At 37.1% G+C, this 13,105-nt stretch overlaps 1 protein-coding gene across 3 annotated transcripts in view; it reads left to right on the top strand.

The window, feature by feature from the left end:
* The first annotated feature begins 360 nt into the window (after window positions 1-360).
* ASCC3 (activating signal cointegrator 1 complex subunit 3) overlaps window positions 361-13,105 on the top strand; it is a 222,247-nt gene continuing 209,502 nt past the window's right edge. Inside the window, exons 1-4 of one of the 3 annotated variants that reach the window (XM_039360140.1) lie at window positions 361-514; window positions 5,303-5,453; window positions 7,960-8,110; window positions 8,792-9,375. In XM_039360140.1, coding sequence (XP_039216074.1) covers window positions 5,364-5,453; window positions 7,960-8,110; window positions 8,792-9,375 — 825 coding nt within the window. In that variant the 5' untranslated portion in view covers window positions 361-514; window positions 5,303-5,363. Of the gene's footprint in view, window positions 515-563; window positions 633-5,302; window positions 5,454-7,959; window positions 8,111-8,791; window positions 9,376-13,105 lie in introns of those variants that run through there. The other 2 variants (XM_039360141.1, XM_039360142.1) reach the window with 2 other exon arrangements.

Here is a 13,105-nt window from a genome sequence, read left to right as displayed (position 1 = left end):
ATCCCATTTGCTTCAACCCCATCCCTCCAAATCTGGCTGAATTTGCTTTCTTTGCTCTTCTGGATTTATAGGCTGAGAGCTAATTTTAGCCCGCAAGGCACGAGAGGCGGATGGGGGAAGAAGACACGCTTCAAACTCAAACCGGAAGTCTTCCTGTCAACCAGGGAGCTGCCACTCTTAGACTTCATCCACTCGATGATGACGTACGTCTTTTCCAAACAAGGACGCTCAAGGAAACGAAAGAGAAAGTCGCAGATTCCCCAAACTCCGCGCTCCACCACAAGGCACGTTCACGCGCCGGGAGCCGTCACTGGACAGCCGAGAGCTCAGTAAGGGCGGCAGCCCCGCCCGCTCGGCTCAGCCGGCAAAAAACAGCGGAAGAGGCGGGCTGCGCCTGCGCTTGGAGAGAAACCCGGAAGCGGCTGAGTCGAAATAGTGAAGGCAAGTACAGCCCTTGGGAGGGGGAGGAGCAGTCGGAGTGGCAGCGTGGCCGGTTCCGGGGAAAGCTGAGCAGGTAATTCGGTGCCCTTTTTCCTTGGTCTCCAACGCTTCCCCGACCTTCTCTAACGAATGATATGAACAAAAACGAGAGACCCTCTTGGCATGTTTTACCTATCACACGAATAAGTGTTGTAAGTGCTGACATCCCATTAAGGGCATCGCAGTCGTTGTCATTGACAAAAAAAGCTCCAGGGTTTTGTTTTTTTTCCCCTTGGGCGATCTTGAGAGTCCATTGCTCCGTCCCCTGCTAGCCTGACTAGCTAGACAAGATTCTGGGAAATTAAGCCTGGCTGAACTCATACAGCCTCGTCTCAAAAGAGTGGGTTCGGGGGGGGGGTGCCTTACTATTGGGGATGGGTGTCTTGAGCTGCCCACAATTCTAAAAAGTTAGTAGAAATTTTAACTTGGTACTAATTGTATCTTGGAAGTTTATGCTCTGCTGATGAGAAAAGTACTTTGCTCTTGGGTTAGAATCACAACTGCATATTGTGTGTCAGGCTTATGCTGTTAGGGAAACAAGGCCTGTTGGTCTTATTTCCAAAGCAATGTTCATTGCTGAAGATCTTTTATGGGTTATTACTTCTCTTTTATAGGAGTAAAAGAATTTGCTGAGTTGTAGGAACTTGGGAAACTGATCTTGAGGGAAATAGGCAAAGCTCATTATATAAGCAAAGAGGGAAGGTGGTAATGTTTATGTGTGTGTGTGTGTGTATATTTGTGTGTGTGTGTGTGTGTGTGTGTGTGTGTGTGTGTGTGTATGTATGTATGTAGTCTTAGTCTTCCTGTGGAGTTAATTTTCTGGTCTGGTCTAACTTAAAGGACTGAAATGAATAGACTTTGAAATTTATATTTTGCTAACTTGGGAGACAAGCTTCCAGGAACAGGCTATCAGCTCTGCCAATTAAAAGACAACATGCAGCTTTTTGAAAAGAAATTTATATGTCTCAGCAAATGGCAGCATCCCCTGACCTTACCTGAGTATGCTAGAAAGAAGTCTAAACATCTCTGAATGCATTTAGACAAGCTTTTAAAATACAGTCACTTGCTTATTTATATAAGCAACCCATGGCTGGGAGGACAGCTGTCATAGCCAAAAATAAAAATAACTCTGTTAGTGACTTCTCAAACTAGCATATTTTATTAAAATATTTTAATAGATTCCTCTATTAAATAGATTCCTCTGCATCAATATCAAAAGCTTCTGCAATCTCAGTTGACTATAAGTAATACTGTGGGCTGTCTAGAAACTGGGGAAAAATACAAGTCAAATTATATTAAATTGAGTGGGACAATTTTCAATTTTTATATATATGCCATCAGCTGTAAGACAGTGACTTTATGCTGTGAAATTCAAAGGAATAAGAAAGCTAGAGAAAAGTTCTGTCAGCATTAACTTGGTAGATTATTTTCTGAAGAGAAGAGAGAAGAGGAGAGACCAAGTTAATTTATGTCTTGTTAGGCCATTGTTTAATGTGATGTTTAGGTTGTCATTAACCATTTATGTATGTATTTATATGTCCACAAAATTAAACTATGTGACTCTCAGTGGCATCCCCCAAAAAAGAAAAACATAGTTAATACAAAATGGCATAACTCAGGCATGTCAAACTTACGACGTCACGTGATGTCGTACGACGTATCGGAGCTTTTTCGCCATTGCCGGCAATGGGGTGGGCGAGTCTCCGGTATGATGAAACCGGCCCGCGGGCCGGCAGTTTGACACCCCTGGCACAACTCATTTAAACATGCTAAACAGTAACATCACAAACAGAACTGGAAACTTTTGCAATTTACCCACTGGGGACTCACCTCAATTTGACCTCAAAGACTGAATGAACACCCAGGCCTTAATTGCCCTACTGTAGAGTTGGGGCCTATTCTATTAAGTGACTCTGATAAAAACAGTCCTCTTATCCAGTATTCTAGATCATGGTAAATTTTGGGAAAGCAAAACCTCTGTTTGACCATGGTATTTTTAAAAAAATAGTATTTTATTTACATTACATTTACATTACACATTTACATCTAAACACAATACATATTTTTGCAAATTGCTGAATAGCATTAGGATTAATAGCACCTTAAATCATTTTTAAACTATGTCCATTTATAATTATAAATAACCTGCTGCAAAGATTTCTTTAAAGTGAAAAGAATAAACAAAATCAACATCATATGGCATGTTTGATGTTTCCAATACAGTAAAGGCCTACCAAAATAGATATTTATGCAGATAAAGTCAACTTCAAGATTCTAGATTCCTATGCTGAGATATAATGTGGTTTGTTAGTTTCTAATTAGCAAAACATAGGAGCTAAGTTTTACTGTTTAGAGTAATTAAAGTTTCCTATTGTTGGCCTGCTGGAAATGAAATTATGAAAATGTACATTTCTTCCTTTTTTGCCTAGCATAAATTCTTCATCATTTTTTCCAGAATTAAATTATAAAAAGCTGACTAGTTAATATAACCATTTATTATTTATTTCTTTATCAATTTGTATGCTGCCTCAATTATAAAATGACTCTAGATGGCGTATGCAATAGGACTAAACTTCAAATAAATTCTAAGTAAAAGCAAACAAAAGAATCCCCAAAAAATATGTGAAACACATTGGGGAGCATAACAGCAAAACATAATATCCCTGGCCAAATTAACATTGGGCAATAGACACTTCATTCCACCTCAGGATAAATAAGGATAAGGCGGGTTTTTATGGCTTTATGGAAGCCAAAGAAGGTCAGGCCCATATGGGATGCAGGAGTATGCTGAATAACCCAGCTACTGGAAAGCTGATGATACTTTACAGCTGGAATGTACCATCTCTTTCAGATCTTACTACTTGGACAGAAAAATGGGAAAGATAGTTCAGTAGACAACAGGAAGTAGTAAAATAAATTATACTTTGAACATTATAGAATAATCTCATAGGACAAGTAAGATAGTAACTGTTTAATCTGAGAGTACTAAAGAATAAGACTGTATTTCTCATATTATACTCATACAATGTTAAACTATGGATTTTTTATAATGGCTCATTGAATAAACCATGGTTGGGTTCAAACAACAAGTCATATAGCATAATATATTAAAAAGGAATGAATTCATATTCAGATTAAGTCAAAATTAACTCCCATAACATATTACAGATTGATTTAATTCATTAAGCTAACTAGGAAGGAATGGAAACTTTGTATCAAAGGAGAGGTACAATATGTACTTCTTAGTCTGAATTCTATTTTGCCTAATGTAGTTTTCTGAATTTGCATTGATTCATTGTTTTCCTCTCTACCTCTGTTTTTGTTTTTACCTGAAAGAATAATGAATCGTTTAAAAAAAAGTTATATTTCTTTAAGCTGCTACCAATCATTGCAGAATGTGACAAGTACTTTATGATGTCAGTCTTTGGAAACATCTGTACCAGAGCATCAAAAGCTATTCTTCCTATCTGTTTCTTTTTATAGGAGGGGAATGAATTAATTATAGACTGTGATATCATTAATTATAGTTCTGAAATGTGAATGTTAGTGAGCTATCAATAGGGACAGTGTCCTCTGAAAAACTCAGCTGGTGCTTTAAATAACTTGTAAATATGTCTTGACTTAGACAATGTCTTACACTTGTTATATAATAATTGAAAAGTTAACAATGTTTTCTTATATGTCAGTTCAGTAAGGCATAATCAAGGTATGTAATGTCCCCAAGGATATATATTTAGTTATTGATAAATATGACCTAGTTATTGATATAGTATAAGACACCAAACATTTCTTTCCTTTCTTAATGAATATCTGATTTCTCTGTTAAATAGAAGTAGATAGATTAAGAAACAATAATATTATTGGCAGTCTTTGCTTCAGGTAACACTTTCAGATTCCACACTACATAACAGGAAATAGAAGATGGAAAAATATATTCTACTGAGCGATAACTCTTCCAGTTATGGATTGTGATTCCAAGCATAAATTATTGGGTCAAATGTGCTAGCACGAATTGACCTAGAAAACACACAATCAGGATATTAGCCAGCTATAAGGAACATATTTAGAACATATAAATTATATGACATAGAATATGAGGAGAGTTATGAGACACTGAAAACAGAACTGCAATGCCCATGTTATCAACCCAACCCCAATCAAAGATGATTGACGAAAGCCTCAAGAAGCAGAAAGTAGCAACTGAATGCAGGATTTCATTATCAAGCAATAATGAATAAGGAAGATACCTCAGCCAAAAATCTCAACAAGTAGAGGAAAATAATAGGAAAAAAGGAAAAACTAGAGATATTAGTAAGAAAGTCAGAAAACATGCAGGGCAATTGACAGCTAAGGTACAAATAATCAGGAGTAATCAGGGAAGAAATTTAATAGAATAAGTGAGGTTACAGAAAGATGGAAAGGCTGTAGTAAACCTTCTTAAACTAGCATTATGAAATTTGAGAAATATTGTAATGAAGAAATATACAAGAATCAGCTCTACTAGCAATTAGGTTCAAGAGTTATCAAATAGAAGAGTATCGGATGCAGTGTATTTAAAGTTCCTCCAGAAGGGAAAACATTCAGTATATCAGTCCTGCTGACTATGTAAATTACATATTGTGGGGAGGAAAAAATAAACTGCTTCATTATAGTTTTTTTTCTTTTCAATTTGTTTTTGTTTGGTTTTGCTGGTAAAGCTATACAGTGAGCTTTGAAAATAGAGAATATTGTTGCTTGGATGCCTACTTACAAAAAAGCCCACTGCGTAGCTGTATTGGAGTCATTCAAACCCAAACTTTAATTTTATTTTGTTCATTTTCAGGACCTCACAAATTGGAAATGAATTTAATGTACCTTCATATGGATCACTGAATGGATAATAAATGGCCCTTCCTCGCTTAACAGGAGCTCTCCGTTCCTTTTCAAATGTCACTAAACAAGAAGATTATAGTGAAGAATCTGCTGACCTAACAGTAAGTTATTTGCATGAATGTTAAGCACAGAAAGGATTTTAACATGTTGACTGAGTTAAAATACATATAAAATGTCAGTAACATTATCACAAAGTGTAGATCTGTTCCATATGTTGGGTTAGAGGTTTCTTCTAAAAACTAGTTAAATTCATAAATTCCACGCTATGTTTCCTCTTGTTGGCAGCAATGGGCATTTTAGGGGATGGGCTGCCAGTATCTCAACAGGTTGATCTAAAACTCAGTGTCTGTTTTACCATAGGACCATGATTTCATAGATTACTTGTATATCATTGCATAAATATCTGCAATTAGTGTATTTGCATACGTTATAATTTTTAATGTTATTGTAATTATGTAAATTTATACAAATGATTCAATTTGCGGAATATTATATTGCCATATGAGCACCATTGCCAGTTACCTCAGCTTGGAGAGCTTTGGAAGCAACAGACTTTGTTACTTGAAAATTACTTATGAACTAAAATGTCAATTCCTTCTAAAGTCAACTGAAGGGGAATACGTTACATTGAGGTTTTATTGTATGTTGCTATGTTTCTGTTATCCTGTAAGCAAAGTTCTAAATGGCTTCATCAGAAATTGTTGATATAATAATTAGGGACTAGATTATTTTTTCATTTTTCTCTATGCTTCATTCCAAAGACTAATTGTGAGCTGTGTATTGATATATTAATTTTCTTTTTTTACAAGTACAAAATTTCTGCTGCTTTTATGAGTACAAAATTTCTGCTGATTAGATAAACTTCTCTCCAGTTACCAATATTTATGAAATAGGAGGCAAGGTAGAATAGTGTCATCACTTTAAATAAAAACAAAATTGCTCCAATCAGTTACATCTCTCTTTTCATTTTAAAAAAAGAAATTGGCACTTCTCAGTTTGATACTAAGATGCTATCAACACCGACACATACTCAAACTCTTTAGGACTGATCCTGATTTCCATTATGTCAGTATAACTCACAGTAGCTCTACCGATCTTTCTTTTTATTCCTGTGGAGTTTTTTTTTATCACTGTAACTAGAAAGACAATTTGGCCCTTTCTATGTCATTTAAAGTAGTACACTTGCACAACTAAATGAGCCATTAAAAGAGAATCCATTTACTGAAGCAAGCATCAACAACAACTAATATAGCATAAATTGAAGGGACATACTGTATAGCACTCTAATGCATTTTTCTTAAATAATTGCTTGATGGATGTGAAAGACAAGTTTGAATACTTGTTATATTTAATCATCTGGATGTACTGCCATTCTAGCTTGCCACTGCTTTCAGTATAACTGGCATGGCATTAGATAGGTCCATGATGAAATTGTATTTGTGCTGATACATTTGTATGTATTCACGTTCTATTTCCTTTGGAACCTTGTTTTTTGAAAAAATAATAAAAAAACAGTGGTGGAAAGGAGGATAGGAAAGGAAAAAATAAAAATGTCACTGGAAATTGCAATTCTGAGATATCTATCTATATATCTATCTGCTTCTATCTACCTACCTACCTACCTACCTACCTACCTATCTACCTACCTATCGGTGGGAGGAATTATTTCACGCATTTGAATCTGGAAAAGTGGGGAATAGAATAGATTAGATGGTAGGCAACCCTAAGCTTTAGCACTAGTATTTTTAAAAGGAAATACGACATGTTTTAGTTTATATGGTACCTGTCTCTCTATTTCTTGTATTTATGTAACAAAGAGCATAGTTTTGGTTTCAGGCCTTTTCTCAGCATTTCTATCATGTGGTATTTGTAGCAGGAAATACGAATATTTCATAACTCTCCTATAGTCTCTCTTTTATAAATCATTACTTTTAAAAATTTGACATATATTGTACAATTCACCCTGAATATCTTGAAACAAGGGCATCAGATGTTAAACAGCAGCAGAATTAAGTGTGTACATAGGCTTCTTCATAACTTAGTTACATAGGTGTAAAGCAGACATCCTGCACTTGTTATAACTACCAGACTTTCAAGATTTTTTTTGGAGGGGGTGGGCAGGAAGAAGGGGTTGCATGCCTAATGGCTAATTTGAATTTGTCTCGCATAATATGTGAAATAAAACAGGTTCCTCTCAGAAATGGTGCTTGGATCTATTGCATATACTGTAAGGTAATGAGCCTGATTCAGGAACTATAGTTTGCTTTCATGGTGTTTCTATGAGTAAAAAATTCCCTATTAATGTCATTGTCAATTACATTTATGAGGCAGATATTTTATTGAGATGAGTGCATTTTTGTTAAAGAGAAGGTGCAATTCGGTTTCTAAATTTTTAAGTTTTATCTTATTCTAAGTGATTCAAACAATGATACTGTTGTCTTTAACATATGAATGCAATCTTTTCCACTTATAATTTTCATTTTTGCCAAGAAACCTAACAGGGTGTATATTTTGAAGTGTGGTAAAAACTTGCATCTGTCACTTTAGTTAAATGAAGATCAATGGATTTAAAGAAAGGCTGACTATTGACTGAATTATTGTGTTCAGGATAAAAGATCCAAGTTACAAGAACAGCTGTGCAATTCGGATCTCACTTGGAAGAAAATAGTAACATTTGTTGATGAAAACATAACCAAGGGAGAGCAGCAATCTGTACATGGCGATTTAAGGACACTTTTTCATGCTGCCAAACAAATAGGTAAGTAGGGTTTTGAAGTGGATACAATAGCAATAGGTAGTTGACTCTTGATTTAGGTAGGGATGGAAACTTTATTTATTTATTAAGAAAATTTAGATGCCTAACTCAATGACTCTGGGAGACTTACAAAGATAAAACACCAATACAAAAGTCAATAATTTCCCACCTTCCTGATGACAACAGTTAGACTAACCATGTGATGGGCTCCATGTAATTCTGGCCCACTGTGAGAACCATGTCTTCAGGACCTTGTGAAAGAGTGTCAAACTGGGATTAGAGAGCACATTTGTCAAATTGGGATTGGAGAACACATTTGATTTGGCCATTCTGGGCACAATCTAGGAATTCCCACCACATTTTGTCTCTAGAGGTAAGACTATTTGTAAGAAAATAAAACTATTTTAATCTGATTCATTCCGTTTTCATGTTTTAAAATGTCCTTGTCTGGCACTGCTGTGAGATGTCCACTTGTCTGGAATGATATAGGGACTCCTGCTTGAGCAGGGGGCTAGGCTAGAAGACCTCCAAGGTCCCTTCCAGCTCTATTCTGATTATTTATTATTATGTTTATACAGAAAAACATCACCCAAGTAAAATCCCATCAAATTTAATTGTCCTATGAATAGCTAATTCATCAACTTGTCATTTTTTTCTCCTGTCGTTTTGTTTCCCTGCATCCAGTGGGATCTGAGAATGGAGAAGAAGCTATTGAAAGTGGTGCTAGCTTCCTTTTTAAAACACTTTACACCAAAGACTGTATTGGTCGTGATGAAACTGAAGCCATTAAGCAGGTCTTTGGACCCTTTCCCTCTTCCTCTGCCACTGCGGCCTGTGATGCCACTTGTCGGATCGTTTCACATTTTACCGAAGAACAGCTTGCTGCTCTCCTGCAGAGTTCTGAAGAGTTAAACAGTGACCCAAAGTTGTCCTTTGGCAGAAATATTGCATTTTCTTTTGACATGCACGATTTGGACGACTTTGAAGAATTGCTGCTAAACGGTGAAATGGACGATCAGAAAATCATTAGCTTGGATTATGAGAAAATTTTTAATAACCAGTTTGAACATTACCCAAATAACTGTGGGGAAAATTCTGATGCAAAGTCTTCTGGGAGAGTAGATGACACTTTCCTGTGGTGTGAAGTTGGAAAGTATCTGAATGATTCCTTACAAGGAAATACCCAGGGCCCAACAATGGAACATCTTTGCTGTACTTTGTATGAGATGCTTGCCTCCCATAAAAGTGGTGATGAGCTTCAGAATGAGGTAGGGGTGCACTTAATGCTCTTCCGTGGTCAATATAACAAGCATAAGTGGTTCAAATCTAATGTTTGGATAATAGCTATTTGCACACTAGGGTTTCCTTCTCCCTTTGCAAAAGCTTTGTATGTTTTCACTCAAAGTGAAGATAGCTTGAAGGTGATCTTGGCAGCTAGCACCAGGCAGCTTTGGAGGAATGCATCACATTTGTTCCTTTTTTGTTCCTTTGTTTTAAATGCAAATGAAGTGACATTTTGAACCAACGGAAGATGGTAATGTGATGCATTGATATGAGAAAAATAATTTCACACCAAACTTGATCTTGAGTTTGTTATTCCTGTCGTGTATGTCATTTAGCTGATTGCATAAGAAAAAGCGGTCTTGGATTTAATTATCACACAGTTGCTCTGCAGAAACTTTCTGGGCTGTAAATCGACTACCCATACTTGCAAGAACCTTAGAAGCTGGGTAGGTAAAGCAGTGACCTGAAAGAAAAAATTGAGTAATCTTCATTGCGCATGAAGCACTTGGTCCTTAGAACAGCAAGGATGCATATCCATTCTGGATATGAACCTGGGATTTAGAGTTAAGTGGACTCAATACAGGTTGAGTTGAGAGCATGTCAAGGTAAAATGAGGCTTACTGTAGAATGTAGATTGGACCAAATTACTAAGTTTATTATATTTGCTGATTATAAAACCCAAAACTAAATAGTTGAATAAGGGCAATCATCCATTTACAACCGTTCATTTAGTGACCGTTCAAAGTTAACATGACCCTGAAAAAAAGTGACATGAGCGTTTTTCACATTGCCGTTGCAGTATCCCCCATGCTCATATGATCAAAATCCAGATGCTTGGCAAGTGGTTCATATTTACGACGGTTGCAGTATCCTGCGGTCATGTGATCAGCTTTTGCGACCTTCTGACAAGCCAAAAGTCAATGGGCAACCTAGGTTCACTTTATACAACTATGTTGCTAAATTAACAAATGTAATGATTAACTTATCAGCTGTAGCAAGAAAAGTCATAAAAGCATCTTTCACTTAGCGACACATGTTTCACTTAGCGACCTGAATTTTGGGCACAGCTGTGGTTGAAACCCGAGGACCACCTGTATAACATTCATTGTGAGTTAAATGGGGAATCTAAAGCAGAGTTGGTGAACTTGACAGACGTGGGATCGCTCTTGGCTTTTCAATGACAGGTCAACAGCCACTTTCAGACTAGGCCAGAACAAAGTCATTAGCAAGATCTCTCCAACTTTCTCTTCACAAACTGCAGGATTTATTGGAAGGAAGATTTGGTGGCCAGCACAGTTATTTATTTATATCTTGCCTTGTCTGCTAGATAGTCAATTTAAGGCCACTATCAACAGTAATAAAATACATTATTTTTTAAGAAAGGTGTTTGTATGTAGGTCTTTGGTTATTCGTAAAATTGGAAATGTCTTGGCGATGTTTTGACGAAGTCCCATTCATCATCTTCAGGCTGGTGTTTTCAGCTTCGTCCTGGGGTCATGTGATCAGCTTTTGCAACCTTCTGACATTGCTCCTCGAAGCACGAAGCTGAAAACACCAGCCTGAAGATGACGAATGGGACTTTGCTGAAACGTCGCCAAGACACTTCCAATTTTACGCAGAGATATATATATATATATATATTGCTCAATTCATACTATATGTAGAAGCTTATATTTGTGCATTATTTTTTTTATTATTATGTAAAAGACTTGAATGTCCTATGAGGAATCACAGCACCCTGGCAGAAATGTATCTAAATTATGTAGGTGACTATTAGGCTGAATATCCTGCTTTTTTTGTTGTTTTGGGGAGATCAATCCTTTTTTTCAACTTACAGATATGTTATTCTAGCACCCTCTGCTGGAGCTGTGTGATAAATTGATAATTCTGTTAGCAAAAGAAGAGAAAAAAGTCTTTTCAAATATCTCTTAGTTTGAACATGATAAAGTTTTTACATGCAAGAGCTCAAAACACCTTTTTACCACCTCCTCCCCACCTGAATGTTGAGGTTGAGGTTCCTGTTGAATTTCTCAGACAAACTATAATGTCTGAATTTGGATTTTGGTTTTGTTGTAAAAATCTCCAGAGTAAAATTACACATGCAACTGGGTTGGTTTGCATGCAGCTGTCACTGATTTGATGTTTTTGTGTTAGGTATTTTATCTGTTGTACAGGTAATCCTTGACTTACGATCATTCGTTTAGTGACCATTTACAGTTATAATGTCACTGAAAAAAGTGACTTATGACTGTTTTTCACACTTATGGCCACTGTGGCATCCCCATAGTTGTTTGATCAAAATTCAGGCACTTGGCAACTGGCATGTAATTATGACAGTTGCAGTGTCCCGGGCTCATGTCATTACTTTTTGTAACCTGAGAAAATCAGTGGGAAAAATCAAATTCACTTAACAACTGCGTTACCAACTTAACAACTGCAGTGATTCACTTAATAACGGTAGCAAGAAAGGTCATAAAATAGGGTAAAACTCACTTAACAACTGTCTTGCTTAGCAATGGAAATTTGGGCTCAGTTGTGGTTGTAAGTCGTTGACTACCTGTACAGTATTTAGTTTAAATGTATAGCTCTGGAAAACTTTTATTTTGAACAGTGATTTATAACGTCTTTAAAAATGATGTAGTAGTGGGCAAGTGCAAAGCTTGCTCTCCCCACTTCTGCTTATCAGAAGAAATTAACACATTTTGGTTATTCCACTTGCAATCTTGTTAACATGAACTAGGAACCCTGGGTAAAATTTTAGGCAATTGCTAAAACATGGCTACTTCAAGAAGTGGACTATAAATTATCTGATTGTCTTTCATTCGGGATTCAGGTCTGCGTAGGGGATGGAAATGGTCATGCTTTTGGGTAATCTCTGGCAAGGGCTAGATGAGAGATGTGCATCCATCCTCACCCTACTTGACTTCTGCAGCTTTCAGTACGATAAATCACGAAAGTCTCCTGAATAAGCTCAGAAGATTGGAGCTGGGTGGCGTATGCCATGGTGGTTCTCCTCCTTTCTCTGGGAACAATTCCAAGTGATTGGGGATGAGAGGTCTTGCTCTCAGCACCTGCTATGTGAGGTACCACGGGTTTTGGTACTCTAACCCATCCTATTTATGTGCGGCCGCTGGATAAACTCCTCCTTCACTATCATCAGTATGCTGATGATACTCAGTTATACATTTCTGCTCCAGACAAACTAAGCGATGCTGCAAATGTCTTATCCTGGTGCTGTGAACGTCTGGATGGGGTACAGCAGACTTCAGTTGAACCCTGGAAAGACCCAGTAGTTTTGGATTTTGGTGCCTTCTGTTCTAGGACTCTGCCATCTTTTGTGCTGGAATGGGATTATATAGACCCAGGCAAACCTGGTACACAACCTTGGGATCCTCCTGCACTCATGACTCTTGCTCAAAGACCAAGTGGTGCTCATGGCTTTGCACAGCTTCCTATTGTGTGCCAATTGCAGCTGTTCCTAGATCAAGTGACTTTACTCAATTTTGCTCATGCTCTAGTGACCTTTTGTTTGCTTTTCTGTAATATGCTCTACCTGGGGATACCTTGAAAGCTTCTGCAAAAATGCAGTGGCGCAGGCATTTATGTGTGCCCCTAGAACTGTACACATTATACCATTGCTCTTTCAGCTGCCTTGGTTTCTGGTTTGATTCCAGGTCCAATTCAAGTGCTGTTTTTGACCTTTAAAGCACTTCA

This window comes from Crotalus tigris, unplaced genomic scaffold, assembly GCF_016545835.1.
Source record: "Crotalus tigris isolate CLP2741 ecotype Arizona unplaced genomic scaffold, ASM1654583v1 scf7180000019156.414591, whole genome shotgun sequence".
Taxonomy (NCBI): Eukaryota; Metazoa; Chordata; class Lepidosauria; order Squamata; family Viperidae; genus Crotalus; species Crotalus tigris.
This window is presented reverse-complemented; position numbering and strand designations above follow the sequence as displayed.